Source organism: Echiichthys vipera, assembly GCF_963691815.1.
Source record: "Echiichthys vipera genome assembly, chromosome: 16".
NCBI classification, from domain to species: domain Eukaryota; kingdom Metazoa; phylum Chordata; class Actinopteri; order Perciformes; family Trachinidae; genus Echiichthys; species Echiichthys vipera.
In genome coordinates, this window is record NC_139841.1 from 28,564,912 (window position 1) to 28,581,596 (window position 16,685).

A 16,685-nucleotide genomic window follows, 5' to 3' on the forward strand; every position below is an offset into this window, starting at 1 on the left:
GGACCCTAAAGCACGGGGTACGGGACGGAGGCACAGTGGGAGGGCGCCCTGAGAGTGACACACTGAAGGTTAAACCCCTCAGCTGAAGGTTCTGCTGCTGTTCTTCTGTGTCCTGCAGCAAACCCTGGACAGCGGGCGGATCGGCATCGCAGCTCAGGCCCTGGGCATCGCTCAGGCGTCTCTGGACTGCGCGGCGGACTACGCACACAAGCGCACGGCGTTCGGAGCCCCGATCGGCAAACTGCAGGCCGTACAGGTGAGGCGGCCATGTTGTCTTTAGTCAGAACCGGGTTAGAAAACAACACAAACGGCAGCATGAAGCGGATCTGCAACGTTCGATGTTTGAGGCTTAAACACTGAAATGTTCCTTAAGGGGAAGTTTGTCACGTTTGTTTCCTCTCGTCAACATGAGTCGATGTTTTTGTCCCAACAATTAAAGTTAAAGACAAACACAAACACTGAGTCAGACTCTCTCTGCAGAGTCAAAACATTAGTGAGGAAAACACACACTAATGTAGGAAGTGACCGGCGAGGGGGAGGAGCCTCTGCATCAGCTGTTCTACTGTCACACACACACACACACAGACACACAGAGAGAGAGAGACACACACACACACACACACACACACACACATAGAGACACACACAAACACACACACACACACATAGACACACACACACAGACACACACAGACACAGAGAGAGAGAGAGAGAGAGACACACACACACACACACACAGAGACACACACACATACACACACACAGAGACACACACACACAGAGAGAGACACACACATACACACAGACACAGAGAGAGAGAGAGAGAGAGAGACACACACACACACACACACAGAGACACACACACATACACACACACAGAGACACACACACACAGAGAGAGACACACACACACACACACACACACACACACACACACACAGAGACACACACACACAGAGAGAGACACACACACACACACAGAGACACACACACACAGAGAGAGACACACACACACACACACACACACACACACAGAGACACACACACACACACACAGAGACACACACACACACACACAGAGACACACACACACACACACAGAAGATGGTTTATGAGGAAGAACGGTTAAAACACAAGTTCACTTTAAAGCTGCTATAATCATGTTATTTAATTATATTTACATATTTTTAAGTTATTTATTTTTATTGGACGTCTCTTATTTTCATATATTTACTGAAAAATAAATAAAAATAAAATACTTTTTGCTTGAAATATTACGACTTTCTCAGGTGTTAACCAAGCCCCGCCCACAGCTTCCTGTTTCCTGTCTGATCCAATCAGGAAGCTGCGTCAGCGTCAGTTCTCTGAGTGTCCACTAGGGGCAGGTTTCATAACAGAGCAGTTTCTCATTGAGCCCCATGTTAAACAGGCCGTTTACACAGCATCATTAAACCTGTTTAAGGACAAAAGAACATTCTAGTCTGTGTGTTTAGATCAGGTCTCCATGACAACACTGAGGGGGAGGGGCTAGTTTTTATTTTATTGGAGGTTAAAGTGTATGAATAATTAGGGGCGTGGCCTCTTGAGTGACAGCTAGCCTCTGGCCCTCACTTCTCCTCAGAGGTAGACGTCAGCCAGATGGACGTACGCCCCTCCCCCCAACGTCACATACATGATCTTTTTTGGTCAGAGGAAATGAGGCGGAGTCAAAGTCTGACAAGATGGAGACTCCCGTAGGCGAGGACGATTGGATCAAGGTGAGAGAACGGACCTGACGGAGACGCTACGTCCGTTTTTATACAGTTTATGGCGGTGACTCTTTTCACGTGGACGGTAAAAGCCGAGAAACGCGGCGTTGGTGCTGAACTCGACGTTCAAACAAGGCTTTTTATTCTTTTCTGCTCTCGGACGTTTGTTTGTGTTCATTATCCAGAGTTTCCTGGTTTCAGCTACGGGGCGCGACGAGGGTCATAATCTCAGAACGGGCGCTTTGATCGTGCGTCCGACAAATGTGTGGCGTTAAGAGGAACTTGTGTTAGCTCGCTATTATCCCGTTAACTTCAAATAATAATAAAACAAGATTTAATAAATACGTAAACCGTACACGAGGAAAGTTTAACAGTTGAAGCAGCTGCATCGTCCCAGAGTCACTCAGTGACGAAGAAGAAGACGCTGACGCAGACTTAAAATGGCCGCCGTGTTTTTCCCCGTGCAGATCAAACTGGCCGACATGGCGGTGGCGATCGAGAGCGCTCGCCTGCTCACGTGGAAGGCTGCGCTGCTGCGGGACGCACACAAACCCTTCACCAAGGTACGCCAGCGAGCGCCTCTGGTGTTTGTTTGTTTGTTTGTGTCTTTGTTTGTTTGTTTCTGTCTTTGTTTGTTTGTTTATTTCTGTCTTTGTGTCTTTGTTTGTTTGTTTGTTTCTGTCTTTGTTTGTTTTATTCTGTCTTTGTTTGTTTGTTTCTGTCTTTGTGTCTTTGTTTGTTTGTTTATTTCTGTCTTTGTTTGTTTGTTTATTTCTGTCTTTGTGTCTTTGTTTGTTTGTTTATTTCTGTCTTTGTTTGTTTGTTTGTTTATTTCTGTCTTTGTTTGTTTGTTTGATTCTGTCTTTGTTTGTTTGTTTGTTTCTGTCTTTGTTTTTTTGTTTATTCCTGTCTTTGTTTGTTTGTTTATTCCTGTCTTTGTTTGTTTGTTTATTTCTGTCTTTGTTTGTTTGTTTCTGTCTTTGTTTGTTTTATTCTGTCTGTTTGTTTGTTTCTGTCTTTGTGTCTTTGTTTGTTTGTTTATTTCTGTCTTTGTTTGTTTGTTTATTTCTGTCTTTGTTTGTTTGTTTGTTTATTTCTGTCTTTGTTTGTTTGTTTGATTCTGTCTTTGTTTGTTTGTTTGTTTCTGTCTTTGTTTGTTTGTTTCTGTCTTTGTTTGTTTGTTTGTTTCTGTCTTTGTTTGTTTGTTTATTTCTGTCTTTGTTTGTTTATTTCTGTCTTTGTTTGTTTGTTTGATTCTGTCTTTGTTTGTTTGTTTATTTCTGTCTTTGTTTGTTTGTTTGATTCTGTCTTTGTTTGTTTGTTTCTGTCTTTGTTTGTTTGTTTCTGTCTTTGTTTGTTTTTCTGTCTTTGTTTGTTTGTTTGTTTCTGTCTTTGTTTTTTTGTTTATTCCTGTCTTTGTTTGTTTGTTTATTCCTGTCTTTGTTTGTTTGTTTGTTTCTGTCTTTGTTTTTTTGTTTATTCCTGTCTTTGTTTGTTTGTTTATTCCTGTCTTTGTTTGTTTGTTTATTTCTGTATTTGTTTGCTTCTTTGTTTGTTGGATTCTTTCGTTGTTTGTTTGATGCTTTGCTTCTGTTTATTTATTTGTTTGTTTGCTTCTTTTGTTTGTTTGTTTCTGTCTTCTTTTGTTTGTTTGTTTCTGTCTTTGTTTGTTTGTTTGTTTCTGTCTTTGTTTGTTTATTTCTGTCTTTGTTTGTTTGTTTGATTCTGTCTTTGTTTGTTTGTTTGTTTCTGTCTTTGTTTGTTTGTTTGTTTGTTTGTTTCTGTCTTTGTTTGTTTGTTTGTGTCTTTGTTTGTTTGTTTATTTCTGTCTTTGTTTGTTTGTTTCTGGCTTTGTTTGTTTGTTTGTTTCTGTCTTTGTTTGTTTGTTTCTGTCTTTGTTTGTTTGTTTGTTTCTGTCTTTCTTTGTTTGTTTGTTTCCGTCTTTGTTTGTTTGTTTCTGTCTTTGTTTGTTTGTTTGTTTCTGTCTTTGTTTGTTTCTGTCTTTGTTTGTTTGTTTGTTTCTGTCTTTGCTTCTTTGTTTGTTTGATTCTTTCGTTGTTTGTTTGATGCTTTGCTTCTGTTTATTTATTTATTTGTTTGTTTCCTGCGTTGACCCTTTCCCTCCCCCCCTGCAGGAAGCAGCCATGGCCAAACTAGCGGCGTCTGAAGCCGCCACGTTCAGCGCCCATCAGGTGAGAAACACACGGGAGCGCCGACGCGTCACAGTCAGAGTCGAACCCTCGGGCGACTCGTCTAAAACGCTCTTTGTTTGTTTGTGATTCTCTGAAGGCGATCCAGGTGCTGGGGGGGATGGGTTACGTGGCGGACATGCCCGCGGAGAGGCACTACCGCGACGCCCGCATCACCGAGATCTACGAGGGCACCAGCGAGATCCAGAGGCTGGTGATCGCCGGCCAGCTACTGAAGGAGTACCAGCTGTAGACGCACGTCCGTGAGCGCCGCTGGGGCCGCACGCACTCATGACTCATGACCGCATACGACCTCACACGACACCACGCGACACCACACGACATCACACGACATTACCTCATTCTGAGACAGAAGGAGGAGCTGCAGCTTCTGGATTTTGGACACTTTCACATTTTACATCAACGATTTAAAGGATCAGTTCACTGAAAACAGTAAAATCCACCCAGTGATCGAGAGAGACGCTAACAGCCGGACGTGGCTAACAGTGGTTAGCTCGGGGCAGCATGGTGAAGGCATTCAAAGGTCTTTTTTAACCACTAATGCTGCTGAAAATAACAGCAAACCTCTGCAGCAGCATGAGAAGAGTCCCTACACACACAACAAAGCATCAACAGCGTAGTTAGTGAAGCCAGAGTTTATTAAGGGCGCCCTCCCACTGTGCGTCCGTGCCGTGCCCCGTGCTTTAGGGTCCTTGTCCCCCCCTCCAGGCCCGTTTGTACTCACACTACCTGGGCCTCGGAGAATGCTTCTTGCTGCCTATACGTCATCACGCCGTAACACGTCACACGCATTGATGACGTCATGGCGATGCGTGGCTTTGTTTCCAGATCTTTCCGTAGACCTCGGAGTTTTTGTGCGTCTTGTCGACTGTTTTTGAATCTTTTCATCGACCAAATCTGCAGTAAACACTCCACCTCCGCATCACACCAACGTGAACCTTTCACCGCCATTGTTTGAAATGTCCGCGCATGGTCCCTCCTTCTTTTCTCTACGTCCCAACAGGCGCACAGGAAATGACCTCAGAACCGCCGTAGGCCTCGTGCTCGTACACGTGCGCACGCTCGTGCTCGTACATGTGCAAACGTGCTTTACTAAAGCCCACCTCTCCCAAACGGGCCGTGGACGGCAAGCGTGCCGCTCCTTGGCGTGGTACGGTTGCCGACTGCCTGTCGGAGTTCTCTGAGGGTTGGAAACACTCGACCGTGCAGAGACAGAATTTACACTCCAGATAAAAACAGGAGGAGTTTAGTTTGTTTACAGAAAGGATCCAGAAACGACTCCTGTGTGATCGGACGCTGTTCCCTAAACACTATTACATCAGTTTAAGGGACTCTTCTCATGCTGCTGCAGAGGTTTGCTGTTATTTGGAGCCGTAATAGTGGTTAAAAAAAGCCTCACACTTTTTTTTAGTTTGGTGTTTTTTATTCCTCGTGAAGAAGCAAACGTCAAAAAACAGACGTAGCGTCTCCGTCAGCTCCGTTCTCTAACTCGATCCAGTCGTCCTCACCTACGGGAGTCTCCATCTGTCAGACTTTGACTCCGCCTCATTTCCTCTGACCATAAAGGGGCATGTATGTGACGTTGGGGGGAGGGGCGTACGTCCATCTGGCTGACGTTTACCTCCGAGGAGAAGTGAGGGCCAGAGGCTAGCTGTCACTCAAGAGGCCACGCCCCTAATTATTCATAAACTTTGACCTCGCTGAAGCTCAAACGTGTCGACCAATGGCTGATTCTCTCCGATGTCAGCTTCCTGTTGCACTTCGGGCTGCTCGCCACCGAAGAGTCTCCAGGTTAGAGCGAGTATGAGCGGGCGAGGCCAGAGCAGACGTTCTCAGTGAGGGAGACACAGACGTGCTTCCTGCTCCTTCTCTGCAGGTTTTTTTTACTTTAAACTTCTTTATAACTAAGCGTGAATCATGGTTAGAGTCGTTTTTACGGACTTTAACACGAGTCTGCAGCGAGACGTTAAGAAAAGAAGCACATTTACTCCTCATAGTGTCGTTTTTCTGCTGTTTTAAACGTATAAAACTTTTTTTTTTTGCTGCTCAAATAATTAAAAAATGACCTCAACAAACATAAAAGCTGCTTTTTTAAAAATAAATCACTGTAGAAAAGCGTCTCTCCCTCCCTGTCTTACTGCTTTTAATGTGAACTGGCCCTTTAAGAAGATGAGCGGGTGAAGCAGCAGAGGGCGCCGCCGTGCCTTCACACACACACACACGCACACACACACACACACACACACACTTTTATTTGATATTCCTGGGGACGGTTTGGTGATTGAGGCAGTTTTTAATGTGAACTGGCCCTTTAAGAAGATGAGTGAATGATGATGAAGCAGCAGAGGGCGCCGGCGTGCCTTCTCACACACACACACACACACACACACACACACACACAGACTCACACACACACACAGACACACTCACACACACAGACACACGCACACAGACACACACAGACACACACACGCACACACGCACACACACACACACACACTCATATTCCTGGGGACGGTTTGATGGTTGAGGCAGTTATTAATGTTTTACGCTCTTGTGCCTCCGTAACGTGTAAATATTGTTATTGTTGTAATTTATTTTGTGAAGATGAAAAATAAAAACACAAAATAGAATTTAACACAAAGAAATTATGGATTTTATTTCAACATTTCCTGCCTGCTCACGTGCACGCTCCCCTCCTCTGTGAGCTCCTGCCTGCTCACGTGCACGCTCCCCTCCTCTGTGAGCTCCTGCCTGCTCACGTGCACGCTCCCCTCCTCTGTGAGTTCCTGCCTGCTCACGTGCACGCTCCCCTCCTCTGTGAGTTCCTGCCTGCTCACGTGCACGCTCCCCTCCTCTGTGAGCTCCTGCCTGCTCACGTGCACGCTCCCCTCCTCTGTGAGCTCCTGCCTGCTCACGTGCACGCTCCCCTCCTCTGTGAGTTCCTGCCTGCTCACGTGCACGCTCCCCTCCTCCGTGCTGGTGCACGTGAGGACCCTTGATGGCTCCAGCTCACGGCTTCCTGACGCTGCAGCTCCACCCGGCTGATTGTGTGAAGCACCACCTGAGTCGGCCTCGCTGCATTGTTCCGAGCCGCCCTCCCCACGCCGTTAACGCACGCCGTCCGCCGCTCGCTGATTACTGTGACGTCACTTCCTGGCTCCTGTTTGTTTCCTGTTTGTTTCACGTTCAAACAAACAAAGTGCACGTGACAAAACATCGTGTTGTGTTTGATACTCGAGGAACTTTCACCTCCTTTACTTCAGGCTTCAGGCCGTGAACGTACGGGGCACAGGGGCCCAGTGGGTCAGGGGCCCAGAGGTACAGGGGCCCAGTGGGTCAGGGGCCCAGAGGTACAGGGGCCCAGTGGGTCAGGGGCCCAGAGGTACAGGGGCCCAGTGGGTCAGGGCCCCGGAGGGTCAGAGACCTGATGAGTCCTGCCGAGGGTCAGGATAGGTTTGGGTGTCTCGTTCAGGGTGTGTGTGTGTGTGTAGGGGGGGGGGCTTTTGTTCAGGGGGGGGCCTGTTTATTGTCTGAGCCCAGGGCCCCATTATCTACTAATCCGCCCATGAACACATTATTTCTATATTTGCATATTTAAACATATAAAAGACTCTTAAATCACGAGAACAGACTCTTGAATGTTGTTTTTTTCTTTATTAGAAAAACTTTTATTAGAAACAGGAAGTAGAAAAACACACTGTACATGCAAAGGGGGGGTCAACACGATTTCTCTCTTCTAAATAATAAAAAATATTAAGATTTATTCCTTAAAATATGTTTTTTAGCTTTAAAATATTCTGACTTTCCTTGAAATATTATATTAAATATGATCAAAAGGCACCAGAGGCAAAAACATCATTCACAGCCTCATTTACAAAACATTTATTCATCAAAAATGCAGAAAAATTCATGTTTTTAAAGATTTATGGAGCCAGAAAAAAATAAATCTGGAAAAAACTTTCACTCTAATAATTTGTAATTAAATAAAACAATAATTTTGAACCTGACTTTCACATTTATGATCTGGAAATGGATGAAAATGAGCTCATATTTCATCACAAAACGCCTCATTTGCATATTTTAAACATGATAATTCATAAAAACTTGTCATATTAAACACATTTGTGTGAATGTCAGTGATGAAAGTGGAGCTGGAGCTTAAATCTCCACCTGCAGAGTCTCTGAAGTGTCCTGAGCTGAAGTCCTGCTGCTCCACACACACACACACACACACACACACACACACGCACGCACACACACACACCTCACAGTTCACACGTAGAGCTTCTTGTCGAAGTCCCCGGTGGAGGCGATGCTCTTGGTGGGCGCGTACCGGAGCGGGTACGCGCCGCGCACCGCGGGGGCGAAGGAGCAGCAGAGCAGCGTCCCGCCGAGCAGCAGCAGCGCGGTGGCGGCCCAGCCGATGTAGATGGCGGCGCCGATCTCGCGCTTCTTGGACGGGGGCACCTGCGGGTCGTGGAAGTCCACGATGATGTTGTTGGCCATCCAGCAGAGCGGCACGAGCACGAAGAGGCCGCTCATGATGTAGATCACCCCGCCCGCGTGCACCACCCGCGCCTTCACCGTCTCCTCCCGGATGCAGTTGGTGCACTGCGCGCCGGCGACCGTCACCGTGAGCGCGACCACCCCGAGCACGGCGGCGATGATCGTGAGCGCGCGCGCCGTCTGCAGGTCCTGCGTCAGCGCGAGCACCGAGTCGTGGACCTTGCACTGCATCTGGCCCGTGCTCTGCACCACGCACGACATCCACAGGCCGTCCCAGATGGTCTGCGCCACCACGATGTTGGAGTCGATGAAGGCGGTCACCTTCCACATGGGCAGCCCGCACGCCACCATCACCAGGAGCGAGCCGGCGAGGCACAGCGCCATGCCCAGGAACTCCAGACACGCGGCCAGCATGGCTCTGCTGGGACCTGATGGGACCTGATGAGACCTGATGGGACCTGATGAGACCTGCTGAGACCCCCTGAGTCCTGATAAGACCTGATGAGTCCTGCTGAGACCTGATGAGACCCACTGAGACCTGCTGAGACCTGATGAGACCCACTGAGACCCACTGAGACCTGCTGAGACCCGCTGAGTCCTGCTGAGACCTGTTGAGACCTGATGAGACCTGATGAGACCTGAGGGGACCCGCTGAGTCCTGCTGAGACCCGTTGAGACCTGTTGAGACCTGATGAGACCCGCTGAGAGGGTTCAGAGTCTACTTCTGCAGCTGCTTCTTCCTCCTCTGTGCTCGTGGTGCCCTGCGTGCGCTCGGTCTGCCTCTGGTCACTGAGTGCGTGCGCTCTGGGGCTTTTTATGTCAGGGAGGCTGCAGCAGCTGCGCCTCCGTCCAAACAAAACCCACAAACTTTCCACCAATCAGCTCTCGAACGCATCTTTGTCTCAGCCAATGAGCAGCAGCAGCAGCGGCGCGTTCACGCACCGGTGACCCTCCCACGGGGGCTCTTCCTGTCGTTCACACACAGAAGAGTCTGCAGGATGTCAGAGTTTCTCCTGTGATGACAGAAAACTCACAGTGACGGGGAAACAAAGGGAATATTGTTCCTCTGCGTTTATTTTCTCTGCGGTGCCAAAAACAACACCAGCCTGTTTCTACCAAACACTCGAGATCTGAATGTTTTCTGTAAAAACAGGAATAAGAAAATAAAACTGTGCGATTGTAAAAGCGCGTTTACTCTGACCGTGTTTACCAAGAACTGGTTGATGGCAAACGTGTAAAGTAGATGCAAAACAGCCCAAAAAGATGCAAAATGACTAAAAATAGATGCAAAACCACCACAAAAAGATGCAAAATGACTAAAAATAGATGCAAAACCACCACAAAAAGATGCAAAATGACTAAAAATAGATGCAAAACCACAACAAAAAGATGCAAAATGACTAAAAATAGATTCAAAACCAGCACAAAAAGATGCAAAATGACTAAAAATAGATGCAAAACCAGCACAAAAAGATGCAAAATGACTAAAAATAGATAAAAAACCACCACAAAAAGATGCAAAATGACTAAAAATTGATGCAAAACCACCACAAAAAGATGCAAAATGACTAAAAACAGATGCAAAACCAGCACAAAAAGATGCAAAATGACTAAAAATAGATGCAAAACCACCACAAAGCGTCCAATTGTCTCTAATTTGGTCATAACTTCATATTTGTAACTTGAGATTATTAAATGTTGTTGTTTAGGAAGTGAAAATCTAAAGATCGTAGAAGAAATTAATCTAAAATTGTGAGTTTTTAAAGTTTTATTTGTGATTTTTGGGGTTTTCTCTTTGCAGACGACTCGTGATTGTTCGTCTGCGGCTCAGACAGGAAACACTCGCTCCGTTGTGCTGCGACTGTCGAGAAATCAGCCGCACTCTCTTTGTTATTGTGCTTTAAGTGGAGTCAGCGGGAGCAAAGCATTCTGGGAGCTTTTGAAACGAGGCCACTCCTCAGATTCTTCTTCTCTGGGAAAACGAGAAAGTCGGGATTTCTCCAAACGTTTCACAACAAATCACAACTTAAAGACGCTTTGAGTCGGACGTGTTGATGCGTGGTGCGTCGCCTCACGCCATTTTGTCAGGACGCTTCCGAGTTGCGTTGGAAAAACAGACTTTTGGAAGTGAGAAGATTTACAAAGACTTTTATTTTAATCATAAAAACAGAGAAAAATAATCTAAATTACACGTTTTTTTATTTCAAACGTGAGAAAAAGAAAAGAAATAAAAGAGAACGATGAGACCTGCGTGTTTGTGCTGATGATCGGGGCTGAAACTGTAAACACTCAGGAGGAGGAAGCATCTGGCCCTCTGAGGACACACACACACACACACACACACACACACACACACACACACACACACACACACACACACACTCAGTCCTGACTGTGCTGCGGAGATTAAGTCGTGGTGTTGTGGTGTTTTCTTGACCCACTCACCTACAATGGGCTACTACGTGACATCATGCCTTCCCTACCCCCCCCCCCCCCAACACACACACACACACACACACTCACACACACACACACACACACACGTGCATTCATATAATGAGATATCCAGACGGACGGAGCCTGATTGTGTTTTCCTTCATGGACGTTGTTTGTCAGCACGATGACGTCCATGTTGGATCCACACCTGCTGCACGAGGCTCAGGCCTTTAGAACGTCTTCATATCATAAATAAATAAATATTAATATATTAATAAAATAAAGAAATTAAACCGTATTAAACACTTGACCCTCCTCCGCCCTGTCTGTGTTTGTCTGCTGTGATTAAACCACAAACCACAGATTCAGACTCAGATTCAGGACCAAAGCTGAGTGATTACAGAAGGTGGGGTCCAGCTCTAATCAGCATGCATCACTTCCTGTCTGCACACACACACACACACACACACACACACACACACACTCTGCTGTACAGGATGTTATTTTGGGTGTAATTTATGTCAAATTTGATCCGGAAAAGCCAAAAAAACGTTGTTGCTTCTGAATTTTTGGGAGTAAATGAGTCACAGGGACTTTACAGGACAACAGACACACACACACACACACACACACACACACAAACACACACTTTGTTATCTTAATATCGCCAAATACATGATTCACATACGAGGACTTTACCTCGGTGTTTGTTGCTCACGCTAGACGTGTTGCAGACGAGAATATAAAGAGGAATAACAGACAAAGAAAAGTGCTTTAACAGTCAAAAACATCAATAAAGGATTAAAACATCTGAGAAATAAACAATAAAAACACTTCAACACATAATTAAATCAAGTTAAATGTGAGAAATATTAACATTATAGACCTGGAAGCTGTACAAGTTTGTGCAAATAAAGGTACGTCACTGTGTGTAACTCAGGATGAGTTCATAATTCACATCATTTTGACTGAAAGAGCTTTAATTTGTGATGTTTTCATCTAAAGTGTCACAGGTTCTGACCTCTGGATGTTACGTCACTGATCTATTTATATTAAGTTTATAAATATAGAGATTTAGATTTAATGAAACTATAAAAAACAACCTGCTGAAAGAGCTCAACGTGTTTTAAATCTAATAAACGTTCTGACTGCTTTCTCTCATCAACGTCACTTTATTTGACTTATCTGACAGAAACGTTCATCAAATATGAAATTTACCTGGAGATTCTAACAGCGCACTCACACTGTGCCTCCGTCCCGTGCCAAAACAGGTTTTACGTCTAAAGTCTGGTTCCTTTGACCAGTGTGAGTGCAACCGTACCGCGTCTAGGAGCGGCACGCTTGCCGTCCACGGCCCGTTTGGGAGAGGTGGGCTTTAGTAAAGCACGTTTGCACGTGTACGAGCACGAGCGTGCGCACGTGTACGAGCACGAGGCCTACGGCGGCTCTGAGGTCATTTCCTGTGCGCCTGTTGGGACGTAGAAAAAAGAAGGAGGGACCATGCGCGGACATTTCAAACAATGGCGGTGAAAGGTTCACGTTGGTGTGATGCGGAGGTGGAGTGTTTACTGCAGATTTGGTCGATGAAAAGATTCAAAAACAGTCGACAAGACGCACAAAAACTCCGAGGTCTACGGAAAGATCTGGAAACAAAGCCACGCATCGCCATGACGTCATCAATGCGTGTGGAGTGTTACGGCGTGATGACGTATAGGCAGCAAGAAGCATTCTCCGAGGCCCAGGTAGTGTGAGTACAAACGGGCCTGGAGGGGGGACAAGGACCCTAAAGCACGGGGCACGGGACGGAGGCACAGTGGGAGGGCGCCCTTAGAAGTGTGTAAATGAATTCTACTTGCACTTTGGTGCAGATCAAAAAGTGAAAGCACCGAGAAAAGACGGGAAACTGCGTCAGGATCTGGTGACGCAGTTACATTAGCTTTGAGTTGAGTTCCCGTAGTGGACACACACAGAGCGATCCAGTGTGTTTACAAGGGACTGATTTATGATTCATTCATTCATCTTCAGCCTCTTGTTCCTGTCTGGGTCTCGGGGGGCTGGAGCCGATCCCAGCTGACATCGGGCGTGAGGCGGGGTCCACCCTGGACAGGACGCCAGTCTATCACAGGACACATAGAGACGAACAGAGACAGACAACCATTCACACCTACGGGTGATTTAGAGTCATCAATGAACCGAACACCTGCACGTCTTTGGACTGTGGGAGGAAACCGGAGAACCCGGAGAAAACCCACGCAGACACGGGGACAACATGCAAACTCCACACAGAAGGGCCCCAGCAGGGATTCAAACCCACGCACACACGGGGACAACATGCACACGTCTTCACGTCTGTCCGCGGTGCTCTGCCCAGACGCAACAGCACCACGCAGATGTTCGCAGGAGTTTGAAAGAACAGAACTTGAATGAGACGATGTTTGATGGCGTTGGTCGTATGTGGTGGGTCTGCGTGTGACGCTGATTGACGGCGGCTGCGGGGGCGTGGGGGGGCCGGGGGGGGGGGGGGGGCTGAGAGATGCCGCAGTGTTAGGATGTCCTGCCTCTTATCACTTCCCTTCCACTCCATTGTCCTCGGCCCGGGACTCTTCTCCTCCTCCTTTTCCACATCAACTGCTTTTTATGATCCACAGTGAAACGTCACCTGGCTGCTGCTGCTGTGAGGGTGTGTGTGTGTGTGTGTGTGTGTGTGTGTGTGTGTGTGTGGGGGGGGGGGGGGGTCTGGCACTCGCAGAGGTGTGAGGCCTTGGCGTTTGGTGGAGTTGTGCGTTTGTCCGGTAACACTTTATTTGGCACGTGGCCCTGCGTTTGATTCAGACGCTGTTTTGATGTTAGTCTGTGTGTGTGTGTGTGTGTGTGTGTGTCTGTGTGTGTGTGTGTGTGTGTGTGTGTGTGTGTGTGTGTGTGTGTGTGTGTGTGTGTCTGTGTGTGTGTGTGTGTGTGTGTGTGTGTGTGTGTGTGTGTGTGTCTGTGTGTGTGTGTGTGTGTGTGTGTGTGTGTGTGTGTGTGTGTCTGTGTGTGTGTGTGTGTGTGTGTGTGTCTGTGTGTGTGTGTGTGTGTGTGTGTGTGTGTGTGTGTGTGTGTGTGTGTGTGTGTGTCTGTGTGTGTGTGTGTGTGTGTGTGTGTGTGTGTGTGTGTGTGTGTGTGTGTGTGTGTGTGTGTGTGTGTTTATGTGTGTGTTTATGTGTGTGTGTGTGTGTGTGTGTGTGTGTGTGTGTGTGTGTGTTTATGTGTGTGACCTCTGTGATCTTATTGTCCTGTCGCAGCAGAAACACCGGGCTCATGAAGGAAACGGCAGTTTGAGGCCGCACGCTTCAGTGAGAGGCTCCCTGACACGCTGAAAGTGACTCAGCGTCGGGGCGGCAGTAGCTCAGTCCATAGGTGACTTGGCTGGGAACCGGAGGGTTGCCGGTTTGAGTCCCTGTGTGGATCATGAATGGAGTGTGTACTGGTGGCTGGAGAGGTGCCAGTTCATGTCCTGGGCACTGTTGAGGTGCTGTTGAGCAATGCACCGAACCCCCAACTGCTCGGGGCGCCGGTCACTGGCAGCCCCCTCGCTCTAATGTGTGTGTGTGTGTGTGTGTGTGTGTGTGTGTGTGTGTGTGTGTGTGTGTGTGTGTGTGTGTGTGTGTGTGTGTGTGTGTGTGTGTGTGTGTGTGTGTGTGTGTGTAATTTCCCCATTGCGGGACGAATAAAGGAATTCTTCTTCTTATCATAAACCGTAAAAAATGGCATTTGGCCGTCGCCATCTTGGTGTTTTTCAGTGAAGTGACCGTAACTACAGCTCAGTCCTGGTTCCTACCCTCACCTGTGGTCCTGAAAGCTGGGTCAGGACCCAAAGAACCAGGTCCAGGTCAGGACCCAAAGAACCAGGTCCAGGTCAGGACCCACAGAACCAGGTCCAGGTCAGGACCCACAGAACCAGGTCCAGGTCAGGACCCAAAGAACCAGGTCCAGGTCAGGACCCACAGAACCAGGTCCAGGTCAGGACCCACAGAACCAGGTCCAGGTCAGGACCCAAAGAACCAGGTCCAGGTCAGGACCCAAAGAACCAGGTCAGGACCCAAAGAACCAGGTCCAGGTCCAAGCGTGTGAAATGTGTTTCCTCAGGAGGGGGTCTGGAGTCTCCCTTAGAGAGAGGGGGAGAAGTTCAGCATCCGTGAGGAACTCGGAGTAGAGCCGCTGCTCCTTTGTGTTGAAAGGAGCCAGTAGAGGTGGTTCAGGATCATCTGGTAAGGATGAACCCTGGGCGCCTCCCTAGGGAGGTGTTCCAGGCACGTCCAGCTGGGAGGAGGCCTCGGGGAAGACCCAGGACCAGGTGGAGAGATTAGATCTCCACACTGGCCTGGGAACGCCTCAGGATCCCCCAGTTAGAGCTGGTGAATGTGGCCCGGGTTTATTTTGATTTAGTAATTTACATTAAAGAGTAAATTAAATAAATATAATTATATATTAATGTGTTCTGCTGTTCACCCTGATCATATTTCCTGCAGCGCAGCATCGGTGCAGCGTGACCTGTCACCTTGGTACGAGCGTGTCGGTGAACGTGGAGGTCGCGGTGCTTTAACGTGGCGTCTGGACGCCGTCGTGTCGCCACAAGGTCCTTCCCCACTTCCTGTCGACCTGAAACAGCGACACAGTAATCAGGTCAACGCTCCGCTGCTTCCTGAGGAAACAGCGTCCAACACAGACGCTCATGTGTCTGTGGATGCTCTGACCACTGAAGGAGACCGTTAAGTTCAGACTACTAAAGGAGACCGTTAAGTTCAGACCCCTAAAGGTGACCGTTAAGTTCAGACCACTAAAGGAGACCGTTACGTTCAGACTACTAAAGGTGACCGTTAAGTTCAGACTACTAAAGGTGACAGTTTCTCTCTGATTGAGCTGCACACGGACAGGAAGTGCCGTCTTTACACACAGGAAGTGCCGTCTTTACACACAGGAAGTGAGCTGATGGCAGCGAGATGAGATAAAGAGGAAATCAAAACAAGTTCATGACGACGCAGCCGAGGGACGGAGAACTTAATGGTCTCCTTTAGAGACTAAACTTAACCGTCTCCTTCCGTCGTCTAAACTTAACCGTCTCCTTTAGTCGACTAAACTTAACAGTCACCTTTAGAGACTACACTTAACCGTCTCCTTTAGAGACTAAACTTAACCGTCTCCTTTAGTGACTAAACTTAACCGTCTCCTTTAGTGACTAAACTTAACAGTCACCTTTAGAGACTACACTTAACCGTCTCCTTTAGAGACTAAACTTAACAGTCTCCTTTAGTGACTAAACTTAACCGTCACCTTTAGTGACTAAACTTAACCGTCACCTTTAGACACTAAACTTAACCGTCTCCTTTAGTGACTAAACTTAACAGTCACCTTTAGAGACTACACTTAACCGTCTCCTTTAGAGACTAAACTTAACAGTCTCCTTTAGTGACTAAACTTAACCGTCACCTTTAGTCGTCTAAACTTAACCGTCTCCTTTAGAGACTAAACTTAACCGTCTCCTTTAGTGACTAAACTTAACCGTCTCCTTTAGAGACTAAACTTAACCGTCTCCTTTAGTGACTAAACTTAACCGTCTCCTTTAGTGTCTAAACTTAACCGTCTCCTTTAGTGACTAAACTTAACCGTCTCCTTCCGTCGTCTAAACTTAACCGTCTCCTTAAGTCGTCTAAACTTAACCGTCTCCTTTAGTGTCTAAACTTAACCGTCTCCTTTAGTGACTAAACTTAACCGTCTCCTTTAGAGACTTAACTTAACCGTCTCC

The 16,685-nt window shown here is 47.2% G+C and overlaps 2 protein-coding genes across 5 annotated transcripts in view; one reads left to right on the forward strand and one right to left on the reverse strand.

Moving 5' to 3' along the window:
- The window catches only part of acads (acyl-CoA dehydrogenase short chain), a 358,028-nt gene that overhangs the window by 8,271 nt on the left and 333,072 nt on the right, over positions 1-16,685 (forward strand). Inside the window, exons 7-10 of one of the 2 annotated variants that reach the window (XR_014593549.1) lie at positions 119-256; positions 2,216-2,311; positions 3,884-3,940; positions 4,038-4,481. Coding sequence is in view for 1 of the 2 variants with exons in the window: in XM_083929682.1 (XP_083785808.1) it covers positions 119-256; positions 2,216-2,311; positions 3,884-3,940; positions 4,038-4,190 (444 nt within the window). In the remaining variant the exon portion in view is untranslated. Of the gene's footprint in view, positions 1-118; positions 257-2,215; positions 2,312-3,883; positions 3,941-4,037; positions 6,578-16,685 lie in introns of those variants that run through there. The other variant, XM_083929682.1, reaches the window with a different exon arrangement.
- On the reverse strand, positions 7,601-9,243 carry cldn5b (claudin 5b). 3 transcript variants are annotated; one of them, XM_083930054.1, is made up of 2 exons: positions 9,136-9,243; positions 7,601-9,105 (listed from the first exon to the last, which is right to left on the reverse strand). In XM_083930054.1, the coding sequence occupies exon 2, from the start codon at positions 8,879-8,881 to the stop codon at positions 8,234-8,236; it is 648 nt and encodes a 215-aa protein (XP_083786180.1). In that variant the 5' UTR covers positions 8,882-9,105; positions 9,136-9,243; the 3' UTR covers positions 7,601-8,233. The 3 variants fall into 3 exon arrangements, with proteins under 3 accessions (XP_083786180.1, XP_083786182.1, XP_083786181.1); XM_083930056.1 differs by having other exon boundaries at positions 7,601-8,925; positions 9,086-9,242; XM_083930055.1 differs by having other exon boundaries at positions 7,601-8,925; positions 8,986-9,242.